The sequence below is a fragment of the Helicoverpa armigera genome, chromosome 2, assembly GCF_030705265.1.
Source record: "Helicoverpa armigera isolate CAAS_96S chromosome 2, ASM3070526v1, whole genome shotgun sequence".
Lineage (NCBI taxonomy): Eukaryota > Metazoa > Arthropoda > Insecta > Lepidoptera > Noctuidae > Helicoverpa > Helicoverpa armigera.
In genome coordinates, this window is record NC_087121.1 from 14,612,381 (window position 1) to 14,640,355 (window position 27,975).

General features: G+C 34.1%; 1 protein-coding gene across 1 annotated transcript; it reads left to right on the forward strand.

Annotated features, from left to right (window-relative positions):
* LOC110371387 (uncharacterized) lies at positions 1–27,920 on the forward strand. The gene is made up of 7 exons (XM_021327611.3): positions 1–353; positions 7,639–7,833; positions 12,706–12,870; positions 24,814–24,891; positions 25,437–25,574; positions 25,794–25,890; positions 26,483–27,920. Exons 2-7 carry the CDS (start codon positions 7,647–7,649, stop codon positions 26,634–26,636), a joined length of 819 nt encoding a protein of 272 aa, XP_021183286.1. The 5' UTR covers positions 1–353; positions 7,639–7,646; the 3' UTR covers positions 26,637–27,920.
* Positions 27,921–27,975: the final 55 nt, after the last annotated feature.

The window sequence follows — 27,975 nt, forward strand, 5'->3', positions numbered from 1 at the left end:
GGCCGTGCCATATTGGAGGATCGTGGTTCGGTAGCCCGGCAACAGGCGAGTTGGCGCAGCGCTCACTTCAGTTGTCGACTCGCCGGCCGAGCGCTAACACTTTTCCCGAACTCAGTTCCCGCTCGTACTTCGGCCAGCTCGTACTACTCCCGGTTAATAAACGCGAAAACTAAAACTTCGAAAACATAGTGTGTGTTCATTTGTGATACTAAAACAACAAATATAATGTTATAGGCGTGCTTTATTGATATACGTTTAGCATAATCACCGTGAAAGATGTCCGGAGTCATTAAATATTCATAATATCTCGTCAGTACTACGGATCTGGCAACGTTTCTCGGCTGTATCAACAGGTAAGTTTTAATTCTTTCAGATGTTTGGCTCAGTGTTTGAAAATTCGATTTTGTTTTCATTATTACGCTACTTTTTATATTTAAATACGAAGTCAATAAAAGATTACTAATTTTGTATTGTAATTTAAGTAACTATTTCACTAATATTATCTGAAAATCGAATATGATTCTCATAGATGTACTTAATGAGTGATTCATAATACTCTGAAAAGTAAAGAAATATGTAGCTATTAATGAAGATAGGCAATTAGGATACTCTGTCATTATATACACTCCCTTTTTTACTTAATTTAGTCCAGCTTAATTGATAACGAGGTTTATATCTAACTAACTTACACAAGCATAGTCCTGAAAATCTCCTTTATTTATTTTATTCAATAGTTACTTGGTCCGTGCAAAGATAAAGCTATCCGTTCAGACATTTGCGTTTACAGTGTTAGGTAGTAGGATAGGTCAGAAAATATCTACCTTGAGCGGCTATCAAATGTTCTCTTACATAGCACAGCTTTTCTCTTATGTAGGTAGGTCTATCATTCGGTTTTCATTTCGAACGAACAATACTTATCTATTTCTTCTTCATGTAAAAACTAATGTTCCTACTTACGCATTTTGATAGGGAGATATTGAAAATTACAGTATTTTATATACTGTTGTATGCTAATCTATAGATCTATCTATGTTAAAAAAATTGAGGGATAGGATAATAATATCTCAATAGTTTTGAAATGAAACAAACAAATGCAAAGATCGTGGTAACATTTAAAATTCAGACCATCTCATAGTTGAAATGATAGTCATGTGAATGTAACCAAGTCCGTTTTCTGCCTTTTTGAGGCAAGATCCAAAACAGACATTCATAATCTGCCTAGCCTTTTCGCAACTCCATGTAGTTAAATAATTGGTTCTCATCAGGCATTGACACAGTATTCTATTCAATGCGTGCCTGGCTTTAAAAACTCGTTTTGTCTTACTCAAACAACTTATGTACTTCTCATCCTTGAATATTGCCTGAAGTCACAAAACGCATAATAATATTAATTTTATTGGTATTGAATTGAGACCAAGAAATAAATGATTGTTTTAAATATAGGCTTCTCGGTATCAGGTTCTCGGCTGAAGGAACTTTTTCATACAAACTTGCAAAAATTTCTTCTAATTCATTCCATGCTAATACTGCATTCTCATTCCTGTAGAGAATAAAAATATTGAAGTGACACTAAAAGCTATGTTCCTTCACAATTGACAAATGGATTAGTCAGCGATAACGTTATCGAAGTTGTGCTTCTCGCATATTGGATAACTCCTATCTGATCCTATTGATTGTACTAACAGATTTTTATCGTATCAGTTATTGTTATGACATTTAGGACTTTTATTTATTCAGTGTTATTGACAGCTACATATCTACTTAGCTATTTTAATTCCGTTCAAATTACAACTTTCTTGGTTTTTGAAGCACTATTGCTTATTAGTAATCTAGTTACTGCTTGTAACCTTACGGATCCGAAACTACACCGATTGAACAAAAAAATACTTTGGGAAGCTACGCTAGGTATTTCCCGGTAACATGGGTTATATTTTATCCAGGCACGAAAAGTAGTTCCCACGGGATACTCGTGAAACCTCTGAAAACAGCTCGTTATATATAAAATACACTTTCTCCTGAAACACAGGACTACTGTATATTAGACCCTGATGATATAGATGTAAAAACCCTTACCACGTGTCATATTATTAATTTTTGTCCGTTCCGTAGTCGGTAGAATAAGATAAGTGCCTAATACCTATTATTTCTTAACGAGATAACAGATAGAATAATTGGCGTTAAATACTTGTCTGGCTGAGCCGCATCTAATAGTACTATCGTTGCACTAGTTAAAATGTCAGGTTGGTAAATACTGTGACTAATGTTGAGCTACGCTATCACACATCGCTGCGTATGCGTTCCTTTGGCTCGCGTCCATGTGTCTTCGAGATGTAAAGTATAATGGACGATAGAACATATAGTGCGTACGTTTCTATTAAACGTTGGCGAATAATTTGACAGTTTAATACTTCTCGATGTGAAAAAAACTTATAAACACTATAATGTGATAATTGGGACAGGGATTGTTGTTTTGATTATTTTTTGCTACCGACTGAATATTTATTTTATTTTAACTTTTAATGTCTATAAGTTTTAGAGTTCGAAAGTAAACATCACTTTTGTGTGTAACAATAATAATAGCGACGAATATAACTCCGATATCAATATAAATGAAGGTTCGTATACCCGTTTCCACGGAGATAGTTTAGCAATGTAATTTAATACTCCAGCCAACTTCATTAGCTAGCCCATCAACGTTAGCCCACCGATGTATATTAGGCCTAAACTTAATTCAGAGCCCGTTTATGTAATCGCTAGAAGCTTCGTCCTGTTTCCTTAAGCTGATCGGGTTTATAGTGCATTAAGTATAAGGTCTGAAATCATCAACCCGCATTGAGCAAGCGTGGTGATTAAAGCTCAATCCTTCTCCGTGGGCTGTGCCCAGCAGTGTGACGATAAAAAGGCTGTAATTAACGTATAACAGACTAACACAGGTAGACATTCATATGTATTTGTTTAGTACTTACCTATGGGATTTTCGAACAAAAACTAAAATCATCGTAATACTTTTTTCTTAAAATTGCAGATGTACTATAGATACGGACACATAATAACACGAAAGTACATCAGACAAATCGAAATCAAGATCTTAGTATACTAGTTTCAGTAGTATTTCGAGTATACTCGAAATAGAGTGCTTAGAATGGAGTAATAAAATTCAATGTATTTTTTTGTTATTTTTCTTGACCAAAGTTAGGCACCGATCGGTGCTGAAATAGGAATAATCTGTGCTCAAACCATTGGTGCTAGAATAGGAAAACTTCCATTACTTCACTATTAAGTGCATATTAAAAACGCTGACAAACAAACACTACCCCCTAACCACATGCAAATATATGTACTATAGTAAAGCCTTATACATAAGTACATATCTATAAGTCGGCAAACATTAAGCGGCGTCTGTAATGGCGGTGTCGCCGGACTTCCTGACGCCCCAAGGCAAAGGCGATTAATAAAATCCTTTGCAAGCACCATCGACTACAGAATATTCACTGAGCTGCTATATCACTGTTCTATTTTTGACTTCAATATCGTTTTTTATCTGTTATATTGATGATCTTCCTCTTCTTCTTGGCGTTTAACCCGTCTTGTGACGGGGTCCGCTTTCCATATCTTTCTCTTCCACTTTGGTCTATCCAGGACATCCTCTTCTTCGAGTATTGATGATCAAAATCTTATTTTAAAGTATTAGATATCTGACAGATACTGACTACGTAAGTACCTACCAGATTTAAAAAGCTGTAATTATTGAAAGGTTTTCGAAAGTATTTTTTAATATATGGTTGGAAATATTGCTATCCTATTATTTCCATCATTTATATGAATTGTTTTGTTTTATTAACCGTTCTTGGCACATTTGCTATGCAATAAATCAGAAAGTTTTGTTTTATAATTTAAAATAAATGATTAAAATTCCTTTAGTTGGAGGCATGTGGCTATGATAGATCTTTCAGCCAAAAACATCTACGCTTTTATTTATATTTTTGTTACATAAGAGTTATTTTTGTTAATTTATTTGTATTTAGTTAAAAATACTTCGTTTCCGAAACTATTCAGTATATTTCAGACTGGTTGAAAATTCCACTTATATTTTTATTAGCCTAAACTCATATTCGCAATTATCCTTAACTAGCTGGTGCCCGCGACTTCGTCTGCGCAGGTTTAGTATTTCGAACAATATGTTTACAAATTGTAGCCTATGTATTATTCTGATGTATAAGCTATATTATTGTAAAGTTTCATTAAAATCCATTCAGTAGTTTTTGCGTGAAAGAGTAACAAACATCCATACATACAATCGCGTTTATAATATTAGTAGGATTAAACAATATAGTGGCACAGCAAAGTGTAGTTGACATGACAACAAAGCAAAACAAAATGTAACATTTTATTACTGAATAATTAAACTATGAAGAATTGAAAAAAACTCGTCAATCTGTTGTATTTATCAATCTCAAGAAAAAATCACAACCCCCCTATATTGGAATTGGTTTTAGTCTAGTTATGAGGTTTTGCCAATAAAAATACGTCATCTGTGAAAATTTCAACTGCTTATCACTGTTCATGAGATACAGCCTGGTGGCACACAAACGTTCAGAAGTACACCGAAGCCTAAACAATAGTGCCCCGTTTTTCCTTTTGGGTACGAAACCTTAAAATGGTTCGGCAAAAACTCATTGTATTCATCTGCATAGTTTAAAGACAGTTCAGTCTAGCAAAATGTTTATACTCTGTAATAGTTTTGGGAGGGTCATCAAAATGGCATCTAACTACCTACAACATAGTACCTACAGCGCTGACGTCACTGTTGACTACAAAAGACGTAACCGGACAAGTTTTCCATAGATATGCCTTCACGAAGTTTTAGACAGCTAGACTGGTTTGCTTGCGTTGTGACGTCACTATTTTTCTTGTTTTTTATGGCTTTTAAAAACCCTTTTGTATTACTTGTTAGAGCTTATTTATTTTAGTAAGGCTATTGTTTATCTAACTCAAAAGTGGTACGAAACCTGAGTTCAAAACTGAAGTGCTACCGTGGCATGAAATGCGTACAAAGGTTTTAACGAAGAGGAAAGCTCCTGGCACTGTCCTTGATAATAAGGCTTCTGTTGCACTCTGTTATTTTGCTGCAGACAATTCCAGCATTGGTACACTTTCTAATCAAAAAAGGATTATAGAGAATTTGTCGACTTCCAATGTAACAGGCCACAGCTGAGTACCTGTGTTTTACATAGAGTGACTGCCTATCTGACTTCCTCAACCTAGTTAGCCGGACCTTCGGTTATCCCTTGGTAAGACTGGTTGTCAGACTTTTGGCTACCCGAAACAACTGCCAACAATTTTTAAATGCCAGTTGGCACCCACCCGTTTACCGTACCTCCCGAAACACGGTAGTACTCGTCATGACTCATCCGCGGATAGACCGCGCCCAGCGTTGCTTTACCTTATGATCGAACCGCACTTCTTTGTCTTGGCCCTTGGCTCTTACTCACCATCGTCAAAATAACGTCAGCAAACCCCAGCGGGGCCTGCCGGGGCTGCGGGATTGTTCGAAAGAGTTGCCGCGGCCCTGGTACATAAAAGGCCTAAGGAACACGATGGATTTTTAGTCAGTAAGAGTCTGACACTCCCTCACCGCTGCTAAACCACAGCGGGTGGATTTAATTGATGATTTTTACCATCGGAAAAAAAGCTCTTACTCACCAGTAAAGATTGAGATGATAGTAGAAAAACATACGGTCCTACGAGTGACTTTACCCCACGCGTATCCCGGCCAATCACCTCACTATCACCTTGCTGATCTGATAATTTATCGACGCAAGCTATAATGAAATTCTTATGAAAAGAATCTACACTCGGTCGCCCAAATTCTTTAGAAATAACAATGTTTTCAAGAGCACGTGTTAACATTTTAATCTATTCAGAAAATATGTCTTATTGTTCTTTCATTTTATGAATGATGTACGTACATGAAGACAACATTTACCTACTTGAATTACCACTATGTGTACTATTCATGACGTGAAAAAACTAATGCTAGATAAATTATAAGCATTGTCAGATTCGTTTGTTCCACAACATAATATCTTTTTTACTGCGAAAAGCAACCGTGACATTGAAAATGTCTAAAATTAAAACGGTGTTAGAAATAAAAATTGCTGTAAGAATGAGAATCAGACAGTAAATAACTATCGTCGCGGCATTTTGTGAAGCTAATTTATTTGTAACTAGTTATAGTGAATGCCAAAGCTCCGGAACTATTTTTCAATTGTTTTATGATAAGTTTGCCATCGTAAATGCTCAGATTTACAATGAAATTTAGTTTTTCTCGATAAGGATCTTTGTATGAGCAGCTAATGCACAAAATGTAAGTCATTGGCATGATACTTACTTAGTTATGTATCAGAAACTCAATATATTTGAGGATTTTGCAAGAATAGGCATAAGCAAGCTTATAACTTGCATTTTATATTTTTGTTACTAAATAATAATGCAGATCTCAGTAAGAAATATCTTTAAGCTTTCTGTGAAATAATAGTGTGAACGAACCTTTTATCCTCGATACGGGTGTCATCTCTTCGAGCAAGCAAGAGCTTTGTAACATTGATATGCCATAGAGATACGACACGTTTCCGTATTAAGTAACTACCAATCGACATTTGATGGATAATTATTGTTATGAATATCTATATTTTTATAAATAATCAGAACTTAGACACGAAACTATAATATTTAAAGTATTGTAAAGGTAAAGAACTTTTTATGTACCTACCCGGCGTTGCGGGCGAATTGCACCGACCGTGGACTGTTTGCGGTTTAAATGTCCTTTTTTTGGAGCCAGCTAGGTTGTATCTACACATCTACATATCACATAAAGGTAAAATCTATCAATTTCATATAATGAAGAGCGTTAGTTATACTCAATATATTTTTGAAAAGTTATTTGAGCGGAATAAAAGCTGCAAGAAAATATTACACTGGTGGTTACAAATTGTTATTATTTTTTTGGTGCAAAGGTGAAACATACAATTTCTTGTAGAATATTTGATACCTAATCGAAGTCCAGAACATAAAGTTGCACTAGCACATACTTCAAGGAAATAACGCCATAAAAATAAAAACAAAAATAACTGCTTAATAAAGTACTTAAATAAGGTGTGCCACCGAAATTGGCAAGTAACAGATTAAAGTTTTATTACCACAGGGTATACTACTGGATATAAACCTTAGCTTATCTCTTAATCGTCGTTTACGACTTGAGCAGATGGGAATTGAGCGACCTCTATACATATTATAACCTATATCTAGAACCATGTGAATTATTGAGACTAACATAAGAAGTTAAAGAAGTCTTGAAATAATTTGATAATGGTTTTGTAGATATGTTGAAACAAATTAGTTATTCGTTTTAAGTAGTTTTAAATAAAATATATAAGGTAATGTTTTAAAATTTATATACGGTATTTTCTATGGCCCTTAAATACCTGTGTCAAACAAATAAATAAAAAAAATCAGGTATAGCTATAGAACTGTATTTTTATACTGTCCTTTCCTTCAAATAACACTTTGGTAACCATTTCTGTATTTTAGCTAAAACATACGATTTTTTTAATTCACGGTGTTATTTGTTTGTTACAGAATAAAAAATGATGGAAACAGACAAAATGTCGACAGCGTCCTCGGTGGGGGCTGCAGAAAGACGCCCTTTGCTCCAAGCCCTCGTCATAGAAAGACGAATTCTCTTCGGCTGCACATGTTTCATAGGGCTCTGCACTTTCTTATGGATTGCTGCGGTGTGCACAGAAAAATGGGTGCATATAGAAGGTGGTAATGGTATGTATTATTTTTTATTATAACCGCTGGCTGGTTAGAATTAAGTACATACCTATACACTCTTGTTGTCTTGTACCCACACACGGTAGATAAAACAGTCGGCCAAATTTTTTGTTTTTATTCAATCAAAGTTTTCAGTAGTTCTCATACAGTTAAATACTCGGTCTTACTAATGTGCGTACCTACTACCATTAATTCTCAAACTGATTTATGAGCCCAAACAAACTATCGACCAACTAAAAGTTTGCGGGTATGGATATTGGACGAATTCTATATTTCCTATCTGAATTATCATGACTTTTGATGTTTTAACAATTCATGTTTTTTAATTGTGATTACAATTATCATTACCTAATCTAATTTTAACGAAGTGATGCGATGTTCTACACGATGTCTCTTGCTTATTCGTTCATTTACGTCAATGATTCCCAATGACACACAAATAGCGATAATTACACGGTTGTTCTAAAACGAGTTCATATATTATAATCACTACGGGATGACAAGGATATAAACTCAAAGAGTAGCGAATACATGAACGAAATGATTGATGAATGTGCTTGTGGAAACACATTGGCACTTGCCTCGTTAGGCAGAATGATACCGTATTTCTACTCGCTAAAATTAAACTTTTATTATAATTTCGAAAGCATGACTTTTATATTATAGCACGTTTTTATTTAATAAAATTCTAATGTTTGGCCAGTTCATTTTCGTAATTTGCCTTCACTGTATATCAATATACAACGCTTTATTGTATTCCATAATGAATGTACAATTAGTTAGTGTATGTATTGAAAATAAAGAAATAATTATGGACCCTGTTAGGCACAGAAAATGCTTTTTGAAAATATTGAATAGCCTTAAAAATATCTAATTAAACATATTGAATGTATTTAGAAAAAGTAAACCTGAATCTTTTCTAGTAAATTGGAACATCCACGTCTACTTTCCTGATCGGAGAATTGTAAATTCTTGCAAGTTTTTTTGAATAAAAGATATCGTATTTGTAAAATAACAAAACACAGTTCTGGCTTCGTTCAGAGCCAACAGGAACTTATTTCGAGCCTACCATTACATAACTGGGGAATAATTCCGATAGTTGAACATTGTTATTTGCCAACTCAGTTCAGACGCGCCAAACATGTGGCGTTGTAGAATGTATGTAAACTCATCAATTTATGTAAATAACCTGTCAGAATTGCATGCATGTACATTTATTAATACACTGGACGTTTTAATGTAAGGGGTGTTTTAATGCAAACAAATGTGTTTGTGATGACACTCTATAATTACTGATCTATAACCATTATAACAAAGAGGAAACATTTCTTGTTTCTTTGTTTGTACTAATGATTAGAATTTACTGAACCGATTTGAAAAATTCTTCAGTGTTGGAAAGTTACATTTTTCCCGAGCAGCATATTCATATATTTTATCCATTTACGAGCGGTTCTCACGCGACCCGAGTAAAACCGCGGAAAAATGGCTAGTGTTTTATATTTTTATGCATCTGTTTATATTATGATATTTATTTATAAGTATATACATAGGATAGGAAATAATGTTGAGCTAGTGATTGCAGAGCACGACTGTATCGGGAGCTTTAATTTAAAGTACATGATCATAACACTTTTTTCAAACATAAATACACACACAACAATAAATCCAAACGATATTCGACTCTATGTATCATCATATTTATTGGATCTATCGTAACGCAAGATGGAACCAATCTGATAATGTAATATTTATATCAAGTGCGATTCATTACATTTGTAAATATTTATTCACGCATCGCTCGCGTACTTCAGTTCGTTGGTTCTGTATAGATAAAACCATCCAAGTTGATTTGTCTGTTTTATATCGTTTATCATAATAATAGAAACCATTATATATATAGGTTGAAATTAATATTGGATTTTCCGCCAGTAAATATAGTTCGGTTCTAGGATTAGAAACAGCAAATCATTTTCAGCTGTGACGATTATTTTTAGCCTAAGTTTATCCACAGTTGTTTTTTTTTCTGAAGTTTTCGCTTTCTTTCTCATCTTTCTTTTACAACTGCCATATTTGTCACTCACCTCTATTATATATCCATTTAAATAGTCATACTTTTGGATAGGCCCAAAAATCAATCTAAAAGGATTAATCAATTAGTTATCGTTACTTTAAAAGTTATTCTTATCACTATGACAACGTTTTGAATTGCAAAATTTAAACAATCTTGATATAACACAGAAGATTTACAATACCTTCGTTGTTTTTTCGACCTTACAAATGTCTAGGCAAACCTTATGGCGATGACAACTAGATGAGACCAGTCTGGTATGTTGTAATAGTTTTTCTGCTATTTTTACAGCCGTATTAAATTACATCAGATAAAATCTATGACAATCCGTATAGATTTTTAATAGTAAATTTAGTTTCTGAAAATGAGTTACGTACTTTATTATTTTTATGTTAATAGTACCTACTACGTTTTCCCTCCAGCGGATTTCCCGTCCCCTCGTAGTTACGAATCGGGCGAGTGTGAAAAGACTGTAATATGTATGCTAATGTTATATTTATTCCATTTAATATTTATATAAATAGACTGGAACCAACCACGTAGGTAGGTATAAAAAATATCGTACATTATTTTTAAACAAAACTTCTGTCACAGGTCTTGTAATGCAAAAACCCTTCGACAAAAAGGAGCTTCTTTATAACTTATACAGTCATCATCTCCCGAACCTTCTCTCAATTAAGTATATATTTATACAATATAAAATGATCGTAACCACCCAAATTCTTATCAAATCGAAAAAGCGCAAGCTGTGCTCTAAAATTAGTTATAAGTAGATAGTGGATGTCAGCATTATGTGAATGCAGAAACTGTTCGTACTAAAAATATTCACGCTTATTTCATCATTCATTTATTACGACATCCGTAGGAAGTGATGAGACGTTCTATTCATAGACAAACACGGCAGCATAACTTTACTGTTGTTTTAAATTTAGGAAAACCTTATTCTAAGCGTTGGGCAGTTTATAATTAATTACAAACGTATGGCAGTGGGGTCGATGGCCTTTGTTCTATTTCTGTTTTCAACGGCTAGGCGAAGTTATGGAGCATGGAGATTTTAACGCGATAACTTGCATTGTATTCTTTTTTTGAATTATTGCCAGATACACGGGCGGTGTTCGACGATTTGAACTGGCATTTTTGTGAGGCAATGGCGTCACAGTCACTCTGTTGAAGCGTAAATAGTTCGCCACCTACAATCGAGTTGTAGCATGAACTGACTGCAAACAGAAAAATAGACATTCTTGTTATACTTAATAAGCCTCCCATAAAAGTCACAATATCTTAACATTGCAAGGCATCCACTATCAGTTACCATATCTTACTTTAATCATTTACTGCAAAATACATAAATTCATGGAATATTTTTATGAATATTGTAAAGCCATGTAGAACTTGTTTCAAACTTGGTATTACGTGTACCTTATGCATAAAGTACGCAACATTATAATGCAGCTACTGCATTAAAATTGCATATGACTTGGTAGCCTAGTTAGGGAACAATGTAACTTCATGTCGAAACTGACCTGAAATTACTAACTGAAGACTTATAAATAAATAGTAGCAATCTTGTTTTCATGAAGTGTGATGCTAGAACACATTACAGGATAATATTTCATTTGTAATTAAAATTGTGTAAAATATAAATTCAATGATATTCATACATATACATACATTCAGTTTATATCCCCTATAAACACTTTGTAAAGTGAAATATTATTGTTTTGGGAAAAGTTTCGAAAAGCTCTAGCCCTTCTCCTGTAACGATGACAGTGAAGATAACTTTTGCGAAAAATGTTGATGATTCCCCATTTTTCGTAACTCGGATCAACTAATCATTTAAGACAGGAAAATCCTAAATGTTTGAAAAATTAAGTCTTTATGAATATTTAAGCTTATTTTTTTCTTATTTCATTTAAATAGAACAAATAAATAATAATATGAAGATTAAGGAAATAAGATTTTTAGTATAAGCCTTTTTGATATTTTTCGAGGAAAAAAATCGGAAAACGTGACGGTCCACTACTTGCTTATGACCGTGACCTGTGATAAGATTACTACTCATTTTCTGATATCGATTTCAGAGAGAAAAAAAAATACACTTATTATCTAACCCAACAGAAACAGACAATATACATAACAATTAATATAAGAGCTGACTAATCGTAACGTACCTACTAGAAAAAAGCAGTGTTACAAATAACGGGAGGCCTAAAATTCCGCCATCAAATTACACGCTACAACATTTTTAAACCACTTCACAAATCGACGTAAAACAACTTGGCACCTGTGAACATCGAATTATGTTTTTGATCTATATTAATTACCAGTCTCTAACTACTTTGGATCTTTGCCAAACGATAGTGTGGAGTCATTAACACGAGCGATTGTTCCCTTCCTAATATTGGGCTTACTCATCATCTGCCTAGCCTTTTCCCAACTATGTTGGGGTCGGCTTCCAGTCTAACCGGATGCAGCTGAGTACCAGGGTTTTACAAGGAGCGACTGCCTATCTGACCTCCTCAACCCAGTTGGGCAACCCGATACTTGGTAAGACAGGTTGTCAGACTTTCTGGCTTCTGACTACCCGTAACGACTACCAAAGATGTTTAAATGGCAGCCGGGACCTACAGTTTATCGTGCCATCCGAAACACGGAAGAACTCATTATGACAAGATGGTCACCCATCCACGGACCGACCGCGCCAAGCGTTGCTTAACCTTATGATCGATCGATCCGCGCGGCTTTGACTTAGCCACGAGCTCTTCGTACATTCGTTTTAATATTGGGCTTACTGTTCTCAGGTATTTACCTGCCCACTGGGCGGTACTTCATGTCGAGTGACACAGGAGTATGGGAGATGTGTCGATACGTCTTCCAACCGAGTAACAAGACGTTCGTGACGATGAAACTGACGGCGAAAGAAGCGCCGTTGAACATTACCGGATTGAAGGGAACTTTCATTACAAGTAAGTACAAAATCAAGGTAGAGAGTTTGAATGATGAAATGACCAAACTATGCGGATTGTGACATGATTATATAAAACTTGGCATATTTCGTGCGTCAAATATTGGAACACGTCCCTTGATTTATTGCTTTAAAATTCTTCATTGTATCTTTTTTTTAGTAAATCTATGAAGAAATAAATACACCTATTGATGACATTCGTTTCATAAAATTATGACATAAAATATGTTTATGAAAGCTTTATATTTTCACGCTGCTATTTTAGTTTAATAACTACATCAGTGAGGTTCATATTATGTGGTTATGTGTTTCTATTTTTGCTAGCAGCCCACAGGAAGTTCCGATCGTTGTAGCATTAAAAACCGTTTAGCATAATCAGTCCACTGTGCATTAGTAAATTCAAACAATGAACCGTTTTATTAGACCAAAGCTTCCAACAGTTTTAGCCTAGTTCACATTCCTTTGAAAACTCGTCGCTTTTTACTGACGCTGACGCGAAAATAGCAGTCCATTTCTAAACAATGCTACGCCATTTTAAAAGTCGACAAAAAATCACGAGGAAATTATCAGCTGCGGCTGGCAGCGGCTGAAAAACAGTGTTGTAGGTAATACATAAAAAATGTGAAATGTTTGAAAGTCTCACGTGAAGTTTTACACGGTTCAGAAGCAAACTCGTGTTTGTTTATTTTTTCCCTGCCACCTTCTGGTTTTGCTCACTCGGTTTGTCCATTAGTTCCCGCTGGTTTACTTTACTATAGCGTTGTTTTCGTTTCTTAGTAAAAATCCACTAAACATTTAATCTTCAATTAATGCTCACGGTCTGTCAGCGAATAGAAGGTTGATGTTAGAGTAACAGAAATAAGAGACGATTCTAGTTGTGAAATAGTTAGCAGTTTATTTACAAAACCAAAATTCATCACTGAAGAACTTTATTTTTGACATGCTTATCAATCGAAATGGTTCAGCACAGTCCAAAAAACTGTCTATAGATAAAGTCACGAAAATAAACATCAACTATACATAAAGTTCCGTCTATTAAGAATTTACAAACAGGTCTTATAACAAAGTAGTAGATCTCATCTCATGGCGATGGCGTCCAACTAAAGTATTTTTATCACGAACACAGAAACTGATCCTAATGAGTTTGAAATTAAATTTATCCTTCGTTTGCTGTATAAATAGAATACGGAGACAAGAGACATTCTTCTTTGTTTTTAGGCCGAAGTTAATGTATGTTCGAAGCACAGGAGTGCATCTGTTTACTTTCATTCCATCGCGATAATGTCACTTATATACCATAATTTTATTAGGGAAAAGAAGAACAGCCGTGCTTCCTACTTATAGGATATAAACAAAGCCCATCACATCAAATCAGTTTTAAAATTATATTATCCAATCCGCTTTTCTTTAATCACTTCCTCAAAGAATAATTCTACAAGTTGTTAGATATTTTCTTTAAAAAAAAATCACCGATAGTAAATACCTAAGCGCTAATAGGCAACATTTTAATGGCTCTATTTAATTTATCGCAGATTATCTCAAGGGCCCATTAATTTTGATTATGTCGCCTGAAATTATTTCAAATTAAAGTTCTGAGAGTTTGAGCGTTATTTCTTGTTGGATTCCGTGAAACACTGACATGTTTGGCTGACAAAGATACATTGGAGGAGATTAACGACCGAAACACAATATTTTGGCTGAGAGAGAGAGTTTATTAATTTTAATATTTACTAACAGTATACTAGCAGTTTCAATATATAGTCTTCCTTATAAGAATATATTTGTAGTTACGTGAGCACTCAACAACTTTTCATGACCAAAATCTGATAATCTTTACTGAAAACTTGACTTGTCTAAACTGAGTGTATTAGACATACTAATAAATATCGCATTCCATCATATGTGGTTATTGAATAGGAAACGCCTTCTTTTTTATTGCTGCAACTAGTTAATCGTTATAGGTAGCAAGGAGATTTTTTGTGTCGGAAGTTGAAAATATTCAAATTTCCCTCTGGCTTTAGGTTTAGCCTCTTGTGTTACAACGGTGACTCCTTAAAACAATCACGCAGCCACGGCAGATGTGGCTTACATAAGATACGACTGGTAATTAAAGTGCTCATTTAAACACTAACACCAGCCCATTTCAACCCATGTGCTACCAAACTAATAATATTCTACGTCATGCTATCAACGGTTGAATGGTGTGCAAAACTGTACATTTGGATAAAATGACGCGCGCTGTAGTTCCCTCGTAAATTCAGCGCGTTGGCCCAGACGCAAGCAGTTAATCGTTCACAATGTGTTTACCTATTATTAACACCTACAAATCTGTCGTTATGTTCACGGTTTTCTCTTCACAGTTTGTGTTGGAAAGGAACCACTTGTGTAGCAATAACTTTTCCAAAGAATAGTCTTGTTCGCTGTAAGCTGTAAGATTATTTAAAAGTAAACAGATAAAGCTAGGAGTTTATTCTATTCCACTTCATCGGTGTTGAGTTAGTGCATCTAGTTTTTCTGCTAAATAGACCTAGTTATAGGTAACAGACTAATTTATTTCTAACTTTTGAGTTTCAAGAATCTTACTGTTTAATTGAAAAACTTAAGACAAATAAATAAATGAAACAGAACCTTTCTATAACTGTACGTCTACGTCATATTGATTTTCAAAGTTGTAAAACTTTACTAACTTCTATTCCATTCAGTTAGTACACATTCCACGACTCGCGTAGGCGTTATTACTGGTAATTTTCATACTAACAGTTGACGTAACTTCAAAAGTATCTACTGAAGGGAAACTTTTAGGTAGATATAAAATTAATAATAAAACTGAGAGGTAGGAAAGATTCTGCTTTTAACTTTCGTATTTGGTTTTATTCTTAATAAAACCTGATGAAATGTTGTAGAAAATATTGAATTCTATAACCGTGTGTTATAAGGTACCTGCCTATTTCTAGAGAAGGGGTATGTTCTTGTCAATCTATACATTACAATTTACACTGATAATGAGTCATATTTTCATCAAAGAAGCATATTTCAGTTCATTGCTAGCTCTTAATACTCTTATCAGTTGAAATAGCAGAGCATCCACAAATAAATGTAGGATGGCAGTTCTTAATAACATTAGAAATACAAGTCACGTCACCGATATTCATTATTCAGAGACTGACATACTCTCAGTATTACTGACCTCAATCACACGTAGCTTTATTAAGCTCTTCGCTATTTATCTTCTCTTTGACAAGTTATTGTTTTAATAATACTTGATAAACATATTAATATAATTTGTCATACTTTTTTGCCATATCTAAAATAATAAAGGTAAAGGAAGACCTTTTTTATGTTTTAACATCGTATAATATCTTTTTAACATCCATCGTGTCCGTCGTATTCTAGTTTAACTTCTGCAAATAAACAATTAATTTAACCATTCTGTACATACAATCTAGGTTCATGATAAATACAGTAGTAGTTAGATAAAACGATCCGTTTAATTGAGCCCTAAACCTACTGGCGTCGAATGTACGCTCTCGTAAAGACGTTGGCACACCTAACGCGTTTCATCATGTTGTCATAGTGAATTTAACAACCGATTATTTATGAAATACAAAACTAAATGCCAGCGGTAACATTCTTATTGTATTTGATGTAGTTATTAGTGCATAGGAAAATTATCTTTGAAATAAAGCAGATTTTTTTTTTAACCAATCAAGAAACCAAAAATATTTTTATCAAATATATGTCCGTAAATCAAAACGTTACTGCGAAAGGCAAAAACAAAACTTAAACGAGCGTTTTTATCGAAAGTGTTCAACGTATGATTTTGTGACAAATTGGACTAGAAATGTGGTATTAATTAACAGCTAAATCAGATATCAGCAAAGACACGACACACTGTCAAAGCATTGCCAACTCACTCGTTGACACATTCAACTAATTTATTACCTAGTTGTTACCAAATATTACTGAACGTTAAATATCATTGCAGATATAGACTACGTGACTAGAAACACGTACTTTCAAATGCAGACTTTTGTTTAAAATAGTAGTAGAAAGAAAAACAATTGAATGATATATGAACAGTTTTCTGACGTAAAACTGTTCGGAGAGTGAATAAGTCTGATTGATTGATTTACTATTGCATAGTTGTAAAACATATTTGATACCTGATTAATAAAATTTGGGTAGTGACAAGTATTATTTACTTTAGTCGGATTTTAACACAAAAGGCAAAACAAAGAATGGATACTTTGATACCTTGTTGTTTAAGTTGTATATATATATATAAGTTTATTTTATTTCCAATTAATGTAAATATTTTGAAATAAATAGAAGATGTTACATTTGATACCTTGTTAATTTAGTTCACAAAAAGCTGTTGCCGATTTTGGGACAAAAATATTATATTTTTTTTTGAGAACCATTTTTTTAACAAACGTATTGAATGTAGCTGTTTTCTTAAGCATTTAATCCACGAAATTGTTGTGCTCTCTTTGTATAACATGGTCATTGTTTTAGTATCGCCGCGGGTAGTGACCCCATGTCGCGTGTTGAGATTGTAATAACTATTATCACTCTGAAACCGTCTGAGGACTCTTATTGTATTAAAGCACAGTGGCATGAAAATTTTAGTGAAAATAATTAGTTTTCATTTTCGCTGCCATAGACTGTCAACTTAAACTTGTTATTGTCGGTAATCCAAATTTTATAATCATGTGCTTTCATTTTTTGTGGTGTGGCTCGTTCCCTCTTCAAACGCGCTTTTGCGCTTTTTTCGGTTTTTAGTATACCATAAGTATTATCATTATTTGTTATGTTAATAACTATATCAATTATAATTGATTTTTGGACATAGGTGAAATTAAGACGACCTAGTTTTCGAACCACTTGGAATCAATGTATTGTAGGTACTGATTCCTGTTCATAATCGAAATAATCTTTAATAATGCTTTCATATTGTGAGGTCAGTAATGCGTTATTCATTTTCGTTTTATTTGCGTGCTATTCTGAGCAAAGTTTTTCAAATATCTGTTCAGGGAGACTAAATTATCTTCTAACAAGCAGGCTTGTTTAATGTTAGCTCATACAGTTTATTCTTGTGGCTGACTGGTAGCTGTTTTATAAATTAAACACGTTAACAGCTATGAACCGCGTGGCTATTAAATCATTAAACCAGGTGTTAGATAACGATCGAAAAAATTACCAAGAATCTAACGTAGCTGGCATCTGCGGATACCGTCTAAATTTTCGCAAAGAATAAACACTTCATGCCCACACAATAAGATTTATATTCACCGATAAAAATACCACATTGGCTCTTTTAAGTCGCCAACAGACCAAATTCGTGGATATCATCGGGTTGTAGTCGTGTAAATAAATAAACAATGGAGTTAACGTAAGTGAAGCAGAATGTATGGCGGGAATAGAAACTGTGAGCAACGCACACGCAACACCTACGCTACATATCTACAACATGCAACGGCGAAGCGACGAACATAATTATCTTTCTTTACGATTTGCCCGAGTTCTGCTGGTCGTTAAACTGTGTTGTTGTGTGAATATTTTACTGGAATTGCCTTTAAGTCTTCTTTTCGACGACACAAATGATCTTCAAATAGATATGCTGCAACATGCTATGTCATATTGCACCAGCTTTATAAGCTTAACACATTAAACTGCTTCGTTAGTCTAGTAGTCACATCACGACTGTTCTATTCACGTGGTTTAGGGTTCAATTTCCGGGTCAAAAATATCAAAGTGGCTTTTTAGTTTTTAGGAACTTTGACAAAGGGACCCGGAGTTTGGAATTTGGCGATTGATATACACACTCGTGTGTCGAAGCGCACATAAATGTCATTCTCGCGCCTATTCTCTCTCCGGTATCTCGGCTTTCGACCAACGAGTCAGTCTGATGACAATTAATAGCTAGTTCAGCTTTACAATTGGACTAATTAAAAGTGGTTTACTTATCAATCAATTACAATCTCATCATTGTACTTTCTCACAATGGTTTAGGTTTACAAAAAAGAATATAAATCACAAACGATTCACTCAAGTCGACATTGTTAGTCACTTGGAGCTTTCGATTTTAACAGCTCAAAGAAGTGGTAAAAAATCGAGAAGAAATAAATGTCCTTTTGCTAGCATTAGATACGTATATTTCGGGAATAGTTATGTACTTTTCGAACTTCGAGTTATATCACATAAACGTCAACTTCGTCATAAAACTCGGACTTAAGTCACACGCACGTTAATTTCACCGTGTTTGATGTCAACAATAAATATTTACATTGCACGTCATTTAGAAATGATGCGTCATGTTGGATCCACCCTTCGTTGCGTTACATTGCACATGCATATCTTGGCATCGTTGTCGAGCATTAGTAATTCAGCACATTGTTAACAAAAACATGTATAAGTACCTATAGTTTAAAGAGACAAATGTATGAAATACGGTTATTTTATTACTACTGTATATTTATACTAAGCCCCGAAGCTCACTTGGTAGGACAACGGTACATGTCAGAGTGAATTTCGTCCAACTTATTGCAAATGACGTGCATAGGCTGCAAGTGACAATATTATATTGTTATGCATATGCATGTTGCGTGTATTAGATTGCACGACCATTCCGGCATTTGCATACCTACTGAACAAAAATGTCAGCTGCTAAGACAAAGAATTTATTTGCCTACTTTAAGTTCGACAAGTCTCATTTATTTCGTCGGGAATCTAAATCTTAAAATTTAATTTTCTTGTTAAAGTCATAAACTAAACGATATTAGACCATAATTTGGCGTAGAAACAGCTGCAGGCCCTTAGTTTAAATCAGAAATGGTCAAAAAGATCCATCACTGAAAGCTCTTAAGATAGACTGGTTTATTTTAAGAATAAGATTTCATAGAGACATCATAAAATGGGATTGATTGAATATATGTATAGTGTCAACCAAAGATCAGACGATGTTTTCATATCAAAAGACGAATACCAGTCCATTACATAATAAAAAAAAAACTTACAAACGCAACATATTTTCATACTCGTATGTCACGAATGAAATGTTATGTAAACATTATATTGAAATAACAAATGCTTGGCAGTACAGTTTATATTTCAGTACCATGTTCTAGTCGAAACACGTTGAGGTGGTCTGAAAAGAGGTTAGAAATTCATAAAGGTGATATAGCTTACACCAATAGGTAAACACTGTCAGTTAGTTTTAGTAATAGTTGATACATCCTGTGGTTTAGATTAAATATTTCATTAATCTGCCTCGCTTGTTCTCCGTCAGTGTGCAATAAATTCTGTAAAAGATTGTTTTCATAAATTAGACAGTTAGGATAAATAATGTTATAAAATGCATGTTTTAGAAAACATATTATTATGTACCTAGTTGAAGATAGAAATGCAGGTATGACGGGAGCGTAAGGCAATTTCTTTACGCTGGTTGTCAGCTTGTACTTCTTGAAATTCAAAACATGTTGAACAAGGTGATGTTTACTATATTATACTTACTGTGTTTTAGTTACGGTATCAATAAAACCTAAAACAATTATACACTCTGTGAATTAAGGCTGAAAATGTGCGCTTTTAGAATAGAGCACGTAATAAAATATAAGGATAGTTAATGTATGCTATATATGATAAAATTTGTTACGGCATGGTTGGCGTTCTTTGCGGGAGGCTTACGTTCAGCAGTGGACGGCAATTGTCTGATGATGATAATTAGTAGTTTATAAAATTACGAGAAAATCATTTGCAAGACTTTCCATCCAAAATAAGCATGACTAGTACTAATCTTCGAGTAATTCCGTGAGTCATTAGAGAATTGTTTATATTGCGCAGTCGATCGACGCTCTAGGCACACAGATACATTAGTTCGTACTGTTACAGAAATAGGAATTATATACCTACATTAAAATCGGTTTGTAGAATAGTAATTACATGTTACATTATTATTTAATTCAATCGACTAGTTTGAAAGCTTGATAGATTGCGAATTATAATTTATGGAACACGTTATGTGTCTTTCAATGTTCGTGCTATATATATTTTAGCTTATCTACTATCTGTTCTCGACAGTTTCACTCACGTCACAGTAACCACTTTCTGCAACCGGGTAGAAAAATAGTCCATGTCCTTTCTCCGGCTTTAGACTCTCTCATTTTGACAATTGGGAAAAACAAAGAACTATCACCTACGTTAAACGTGATTTAACAGATTAAGCCAGCTGATCTGCGATACCTGGGTATCTACATGTATAAGCTGTACCACAGGTTGTCCAAATTTATTAATTATTTGGTTATCTTTATCGCGGTCAGCGCCCAGCGCCTGGCCTATTTGTTCTATCGTTATATTTCAGCCGATATTCAAAACAGCTTACTTACTGAAAAGCCCATCTATTTAAAGAAATGTATATTATGCGGTCCATTTCAAAACATTGGGTGCCCAAATAAACTGTAAATGTCAACTATATAATCTTAATAGCTTTTTAAACTATTAAATTAGTTCTAAGAATTATAAATGAGCTACTTCTGTAACGAAACAACTCGTAAAACGTTGATTAATATTGCTGAAGAGTGATATTTAAACGAGATTCTCACAATATATAAATCATTTGAGACTTTAACCATGGTATGTAACTACGTGATATAATCTTTTGACTTTAATATTTATTGCTTGTCTCGTAACACAGATAATTGGAACTGGGACGTACCCAGCTAATTGTTTGTTTGAATAAAGGAGAGATACATTTAACGATTTATTGTGGTTTCATAATCAGACACTTAAGCTTACTAACAATTGACAAAATATAAACAGGTTAGGTTCAGTAATCCCTTATTGGATTTAATATTTAAGGCAACAACACGAGAATTTTTTTTTTTGAAATATCTTACGTTGACAGTGTATTTGATAGCCAAACATACTATTTCTTAAAACATATATATGAATCGAAACTTAGCATAATAAAGGTTTTAAAAACTCGAAAAAGTTGTTAACAATAATTTCTAACTCAAATTGAATTATTTGCACTCCTTTTTCTCTAACGTTACTAAAAGTAGAAAACAATCATGTCAGTCAACTTGATAAATTCAGGGTAAATAACTCTGGAATTTAATGTAGTAGTCGCCTGTTGCCACCAGCTGCGGTAACTAAATTTTGCATATTATTCGTACAGTGACATTTAGTGCGATACAATGCACTCGGTTTATTGTGTCCATATGGAGCACATTTTAGCTGAAGTATTTTGTAACTTTATATTGAACATTGAAATATTTTGGTATAATTTTAACTGGTATGTGTAACTGGTATGTCTTCTTCTTCTTGACCCTTTTTTTCAAGCTTTTTTTAAAACCTGCAAAGGTCGACGGACTCAAATATTTTTATGTACAATGTCGAGTAGAAAGCGTTGTGACATCTGCCCAGTCCAATGTAGCGTGTTTCTAATCAATTTTGTACTTTTCCTAAACCTATTCTTTTCCAGTTTGACGGTAGTTTATTATTTATAGATATAGAAACCTCTCTGATAAATTACATAGCTAAAATATGCCTAATAATACCTACACCTCGAAGACCTTTTTTTAATGGGAAATCTTCAAATGATCCCGCTGTGGGTCAAACTCTTACTGACTGAAACCCTTTGTATGCCTTTTATGTACATACCAGGGCCGCACGTTTACTATAAAGTTCCGTTGTATAAAAAATTGCTTGCCGCATTGCGATAAACTACGTACGTAGGAACCTTATCCGACAGCTAGTACCAGGCACTAAGGTAGTGGCGATAAGCTTCGAACGTCCGGTGGCCTACGTAAAACATCCACCCTCCCTTACGTGTAACGACCTCATGTGGTAAAGTGGATTGAAAAATGTTTTTATTTATTTTGTAAGTGTATTGAAATGTTGGAGAAATATGTAGACACATTTACTTTTTTTTCGATTCTCAAGTCTTTATTGCGTTCCATAATGTACATGTTGTTGGTATAAAGATAATTTTGTCACAATTATGGACACCGGTCGGAAACAATTTCTATGTAGTTGCAAGTTTTGTATTTTATAATACTTACTTACATATGTTTGTCTTTACAGTACATACCAATGGGACAATGTAGCCTTACAATAAAGGCATTTTTATTTTTAATTTTCTGTACTGATATAGTATTTTTAAACTTCAGAGTACAGATACCGGCACGGATATTGGGCTCTCAGCGGAAGAGTGGGGATCGCTTTGCGCACCCGTACGCATAAGGCAATAAGGCAGTAAATCGCTTCTGCGCAGGTGAAGGTCATGGCTCGATATCCGTGCCGATAACTGTAGTTTTTTCGTATATGTAAAAACACTAACATTTCTTTTGCTAAAGAAATTGTGACACATACAGAAGAGGTCTAAAAGTGCACGAAACGTTATTAGCCATGAACCCATTTTACTTTTCGTGGTGACTACGAACTGCACTTAGGTTAGTTAAAACCGAAAGTTATCCCCTTACAACGACCGCCAACGAAGCGAGGGGGAAACAATATAATTGTGTTTTTCACTATGCTTATGTTGGCTAAGTATATTCGACACAAGTTAGCACTTCCCTTAATACGCCCTTATTTTATGAAACTAGGCTCTTGAGAAAGTTATTTTCTTCGAAAGAATGGGAATGTTACAAAGTTTATAAATAGAACGAAACTTACTGCAAATAAAATTATGCACGAAGTTAAAATACACAAATACAATAAAAGTGTAAAAAACAGAACTTTCATTTAGAAAACTTCTAACGTTAATAAATCAAGCCTGAAAACTTTCGTGCTTGAACAAAAATTTTAAACAAAGAACTCCAACTTTTTTAGGATTGTCATTACCGAAAATGGATTTTGTACGAAATTAAATTAGACGTAAAACCGCAGACAACAAGAGCAATATTTTATGAACGAATTTTGAAAGTAATCAAAATAAGCAGAATTCTCCCCGAATAACATTATACAGATATCCAAGTTATTTCTTTACGAGTGAAGTACGCCAATAAATGTTTAATACGAAGCTGTGTTTTGTACCTTACTCTGGGTTTACTTGACTTTTATCTAAGGTTAAAAGAACCTATTGATCTAGGCAAAGCCACTCTCTTAAATAAATTCTAAGTAAATATGTACACATGATATATAAAAACATAAACGACTTATCTTTTTACAATACTAAAAATAAAATACTATATATGCAAAACATAAAAACATATGTAAAAGAACATCGATCAGGCGTCGCAGTATTCCTCCGCATCACTGTTCTCCGTAAACGTCCCCAGTAGACTTCTTCTTCCTCCTGCCTTGTTCTAGCTGCCCAGAATAAAGTTTTAATTTCTAGTCAGATAAAAAAATAACATATTGGTACCTATTGTGTCCAATTTTGAATAAAACCTCAATACTAGTTAGTTCCAGCATAAAATCTCCAGTGGTCTCCAAGTAAAATTAAATTTCCATTTTTATGTTCCATCGTTTTTCTCGAGTTTAATTCAAACAGACAGATGAACGCTAAGAAGATAACAATACTTACCAGCTTTCCTCGGAAAGTACGGTTGAAATTATGCCCATTAAATGCTTTTAGGTCCTTTTTATGAAACTCCAAAATATTTAATAATGGCCGAAATTGCTTTTCCTTTTTTACATTGAAATGTACAAGTGAGTGTAAATTGAACTTGACTGAAAATGACTTTTTGATGGAAATCGTTTATCCCGCTTTATATTGCTTTGAGCCCTTTTGAAGTCTAGTATTTTTCTTTTCATACGCGAGATGTTTTCAACTTGTTTTTTTGCTATCATTATTGAGATAGAAGTTTACTACAAGACTTTAATATACTCAATACTCAATACATACTTTATTGAATTCCAAAATGTACAAAGCGTACATATTACGTGAAAACTGATGATTTTACCTATCGTGAATTTGATGCTAATTTATTTTTTGTTTCAGAATGCACAAATTATTTGGCCCAGCCCCTTATGGAGAACGGGCGCCCAATCGACTTAGCATACGATGTAAATATAGCTAGTAAGTACCTTTTTAACTTTTATAACCCTTACATAACACCACGGGAATCTCTAATGGAAAAAATTGTAGTCCCGGATCCTAATTCTTAAAATAACAAAACAAACTTCACAGTAACCAAGCGTTGATTCTAAAACAAATCTGTTTCGAATCCAATATCACGTGACAAAGGCAGACTAAGTCTTTTGTAACCAGAGATTACTCGTACGTGTTCCGCTGTGGCACTCAGGCATTGTACTTACCTATGTACTATGTTTACATGTGTAGTATAGAATTTTGTACACTACGACATCGGAATTCTAGCAACTAAGCAATATGCTGTGTCACCAACATGAGATGGTGTACATTTTAAACAAGATACGCTTTCGTTACTTACATTTCTAGCATTAGAAAAAGAATGCACATCTATCAAAAAAGTTTTTTTTTCAAAAAAATATTAAACGTATATTATTTATATCTTCAAAATCCCACACAAAGATCTTAGCAAGTCTGCAGCTCAGTATTTATCTGCGAAAATATTGAAATTTACCCGTTTCTCTTTTGTTTAGATTATGTGCGAACCATGATATCTTTTGGTATTATCAGTCTGTTCGTCATGGCGATGGGCTGTGGCTTCTCCGTGTATACTTTCCACAACCCTAGATATATGTTCAAGCGTCTTGCTGCGGGCATACACTTCATTAGTAGTAAGTATATAAGAGTACCTAAAATTAAAAGACAGTAAAAGTACCTACATAATATATCAATCATATCAGAAGCTATAATAAGTATATAAAGTTTTCTTGCGCAATATGTTTCTTTCAACACATTTATTTTGAATATGATTACTGTTTGAGATAAATTCTAAATTACCTTTTTTATTTTTTGTATCCATTATTAGTTTAACATTCTTTTCATTTTTGCAGCATCATGCACATTCGTCGTAGTGCAAGTAATGATGTCTTCAGTAGATCATATGAAGAAAAATGTGAAATTCATCTACCCTGAACGTGCCTACCATTAGTAAGTATTCTCCAGCTTTCTAAAAATAGTTTATTTTAGAAGCTCGTGCAATATCTTTAGCTCTATCGTCTTCTTATTAGGTGACCAAGTTATTTTTGTTCAAAAAAGAAATAGAATCTTTCTCCATCAAAAGTTCTTCCACAATGATACGTAATAATTTTCCAATTACCAAAGCTTTAATTTTACTTCTACATAATAACTCATACTACATACTGTCCCGTAAACATTGCAACGGTAGCCCCAGTCCCTTTAATGCAATTTCGATATCAGTTACAAAGTTCTATTGGCTCCTAATGAACACCAGTCGTGCATCTATTGTGAAACTGTATTGGCTCCCGTTGGCTCCCGTACACAATGGTATGTTTTTGACGTATTACCAGCTAATTTGATAGACGTTTGTATACGATCTAACCAATGCGGGCTAAGTGCGGCTAACACTGTCTATTGTTTACGCGAGCATTATCAGTTTCTGTTGAAAGCATTCCATTGTAGAATGTTGTAAAGACATTCTGAACGAATTCTGTTATTAGATTTTTTTAACTTTTAACATTGTCAACTGATACAGTCGTAATAATTAATTCTTTGTCAACAGCTATAACATCAGCTTCTTCCTGGCCTGGTTCGTCGTTCTCGTCAACCTCTTCGCTGCTGCCTCCTTCCTCTGGTACTCTCGCAAGAGGAAAGGTGACAAAGCAGCTACAGACGAGCTGGCCATGGCCGATGAACCCACTATCATCGGCCGATGACGCTTCCACCTAAAACTTGTCACGCGACATCTCCAGTCGCGGGAAAGCTTCCTCAAATCTTTACTGAACAGTGCTCAAATGACCAATAGCTGTAACTATGTTCAAGTCTTCCAAGTAATGTATTCTACGAAAATAAGACTAAGTGATGCGGCCCGGATGACGTTTTGCCATTCGAAGTTGTTTGCTAAATTGTACTATTTTTCAAACTGGACTTTTCAATTTAAAATCAGTGATATGATAACATTAACTAGCTGATTTCGATTTCTTCTGAACCATTTTGGATTTCGGTGAAGTTCTTCTGAAGCTAGATTTCAGATAAAATGTCAAAGCCAGACAATTAAGCATCAAGTCGGTTTCAAAAGTCGTCCATACTCGACGGAATTCGCTCTCGCACCCGATTGGTTTTGAGAACGGTGGAATTTGCTGAAGAAATTGCTTTCGATCACGATCACGAGCTGCAATGAACTCATCCGATTAACTCGAATAGAGACTTTTCGTTTGAGTCGCATCACTAACATAATTACACAACGTCAGTTTCAGCCTTTAGACGATTCTTGACTGATTCTGTTACCTTGAATTTAATAACACCCTGAATGTAAATCGTGACGTTCATATTATTACGCCTTGTTAATCTTATAAGCGACGGAAAAAATAATCTTTATTGCGACATTTTTTATTACCAGCTTGCAATATTTTTATGTGAAAAACGTATTTAACTTTATGTATTCGCCTCAGACTTATAGGATTAACGAAGTTAACGTACATCATGTTATAAAATAGCGGTTTTTTATAGTTAAAATCGTAATCTTTTGCGTTATTGTGTAAATATGTTGTACTTTTATTATGCTGCCATGAGAATACGTGTAACTTGATTCTAGTCATACTTATTGTATTTATAATGCATATGTTTGTAAGGGTCAATTCCGTAATGTTTAAATATTTTATAATGAAAGTAGTCCTATTTTGGGTAAATAAAAGAGGAACTTATATTTATACAACTGGAATTCCTTATCCATTTGACAACAAAATTAAATCGAGTTGGGACCAACAGGACATAAAATTCATTATAGTCTAAACACCGGGACTTATTTTTAGAACTCACATAGCAGGGAGAGCAGGAAACGCTATCTTAGGATAAAGTAATGTGAGTTGAAACAGTTACGGAATGTAGCCTGAAGAGTGGTCTTGTTTATTCCATTATATTTGCATTATCGTGTGTATTGATGTTATGTACGTTATTCTTATATATAATTCTTTTTTATTGATTAAATTCTGTAAACTTGGTGTTTGTAGTTTTTTTGCTCCTACCTTTTTCATTTTACATCTTCGAAGATCGCAA